The sequence below is a fragment of the Perkinsus marinus genome (assembly GCF_000006405.1).
Source record: "Perkinsus marinus ATCC 50983 genomic scaffold scf_1104296971228, whole genome shotgun sequence".
Lineage (NCBI taxonomy): Eukaryota > Perkinsozoa > Perkinsida > Perkinsidae > Perkinsus > Perkinsus marinus.
Window position 1 is genome coordinate 37,079 of NW_003202153.1, and position 1,989 is coordinate 39,067.

Genomic DNA, 1,989 nt, shown 5'->3' on the forward strand with positions numbered 1-1,989 from the left:
TGGCAAGGGAGTTCTCGAAATCGCTGTAACCATCAGTCAACGCTTTGTAACAGGTACGTTCATTACGGAACGGGGAGGAGGACTTTGTTTTTCGTCGTCGTCGGGGGCCTGACATCTAGGGCAGGCTGGAAACGGAAGCGGTAATAGACAGAAGCCGCAAACACAACGATGAATGGATGCTATTGAGACGTTGAGCATGTTGAGGTCAGTGTGCTGCTGTTAGAGGCAAGCCTCTGGCAGCTGTGCACTAGTTGCCTCCTGTTGACTCCTTATCAGGTGACTCGGGGAGAGAGCTTAGATGAGAGCTCTTGAATGTGTAATAAGCGGTAGGTTGCTAATGTTGGCGGCATGCCTCGATACTCAAGCATTTAGAGAACTCCTCATCGAGAAGCCAACAACCATCCCAATAGAATTAGCAAATCAAGACACTGGAAGGTCACCGAAACTAAGCTCTTGCATGTGTATGGTTACGCCATCATCATCCATTTATCGACCGTGACGCATCCATTTTCTGTATTTGCGAACGATCGAAATGACTGAGCGGAAAAGGGAGAGACAAGATGTAGTAGGAAGGAAGTTGAAACTCACGTGGGCCCGATCCATGAGCAGCTCGTGTTGGCCACCTGGACCCGGGGGATCGGTGCTTACACCACACCTCGAGAGGGCTTGGCTGTGTGACTGACACAGTAACTGAGACAACGTATTACAACGTATGTCTACGCCTATAGCGACCTCGAGCGGAGGGTCGTTCGAAAAGGCATTTTGTCTAACTTTTTCAAGTTCAGCAGACAAATTCCGAATGATGAGATGTATGCGATGTAAGTTCACAGCGACACTACGAAGCCAAATGCCGCTGTAAGAAAAAACCATTTCAGAGAGTCTCCGGTCACATTCGGTTATTCAACCTACCACGGGATGTGAGGCTTGGACGTGAATTCAAGCATGGGCGAGTCAATCTGCTGACGGCGGTCAATCGCATGGTGCAACCACTAAGAAGCAAAAATGTGTGGTGAAATCGTCACGCGCCACAGAAATGCCATTCGCGCGCGCCCTGACCCTCGACAGCGTTGTCGTGTTGGTTCACAGTGTGATGTCGGCCTAGCTTCTTCGGATGTGAAGTGCTTGTTAGCTTCGGATCGATCGATCTTGTCTCGAGTGAGATCTGACCCTCTGGGTTCCTCGTCATTGCTGTGAGCATTGATATTTCGCGTCGAATGCATTCGGTGAATTACTGCGGTTGGTGGTCACGAGTTTCAGTCTGTTGGGTTGTGGAGTTTCATGTTGAGGGGCATTCTAGTAGTAGGATACTCCTATTCTTTATAGAAGCGTTGTTTGTGTTATAAAACAGTTATGCCCGGCGACGATGGTTCCTCTCTTACAGAACCCCAGGTGGTCGAAGCCGTTCCTACGAAGGATGATGCCCCTCCTGCCAAAGAGGAGTTGACCACATTACAAGTGTATACGAAAAACTTACCTCTTATCTGTAAACTAGGTGCTGGTTTCTTCGCTGATGCTTACGACATGTTCGTTATTGACATAGTCTTGGCTATTCTCAGCGAGATGCAAGAGGAAGATCCTACTGGACTAGGCATGGACGCCAGTACCAAAGGTCTGGTGGCCTCGGCGACTTCTATCGGTGCGGTTGCTGGTATGCTTTTCTTCGGAGTTGTTGGTGACCAAGTTGGTCGCAGGATTGGTATCTTATGTACTGGTGCGTTCGTGGCACTAGGTGCTGTTTGCTCAGCGTGTATTCAACGGTCTACGACGTTCTCTTTGGCGCATCAACTCTTTGTGTGTCGTCTCGTGTTGGGCTTCGGAATCGGCGGTGAGTATCCTCTATCTGCAGCTATGGCATCGGAGCGCTCCGATAACGCTACTCGCGGGCGCATCACAACTGGTGTTTTTTCGATGCAAGGACTTGGTATGATATTCGCTGCCGTTCTGCCTCTCATTTTACTCTACGCCGTTGCCCTATGGAGATCTGTTGGC

At 49.6% G+C, this 1,989-nt stretch overlaps 1 protein-coding gene across 1 annotated transcript in view; it reads left to right on the forward strand.

The window, feature by feature from the left end:
• Positions 1-1,350: 1,350 nt before the first annotated feature.
• Pmar_PMAR020218 (inorganic phosphate transporter, putative) overlaps positions 1,351-1,989 on the forward strand; it is a gene marked incomplete at its 5' end in the record, with an annotated part of 1,598 nt that continues 959 nt past the window's right edge. Inside the window, one exon of the mRNA XM_002766998.1 lies at positions 1,351-1,989. This exon is cut by the window's right edge and continues 4 nt beyond it. Within this exon, the coding sequence (XP_002767044.1) occupies positions 1,351-1,989 (639 nt within the window).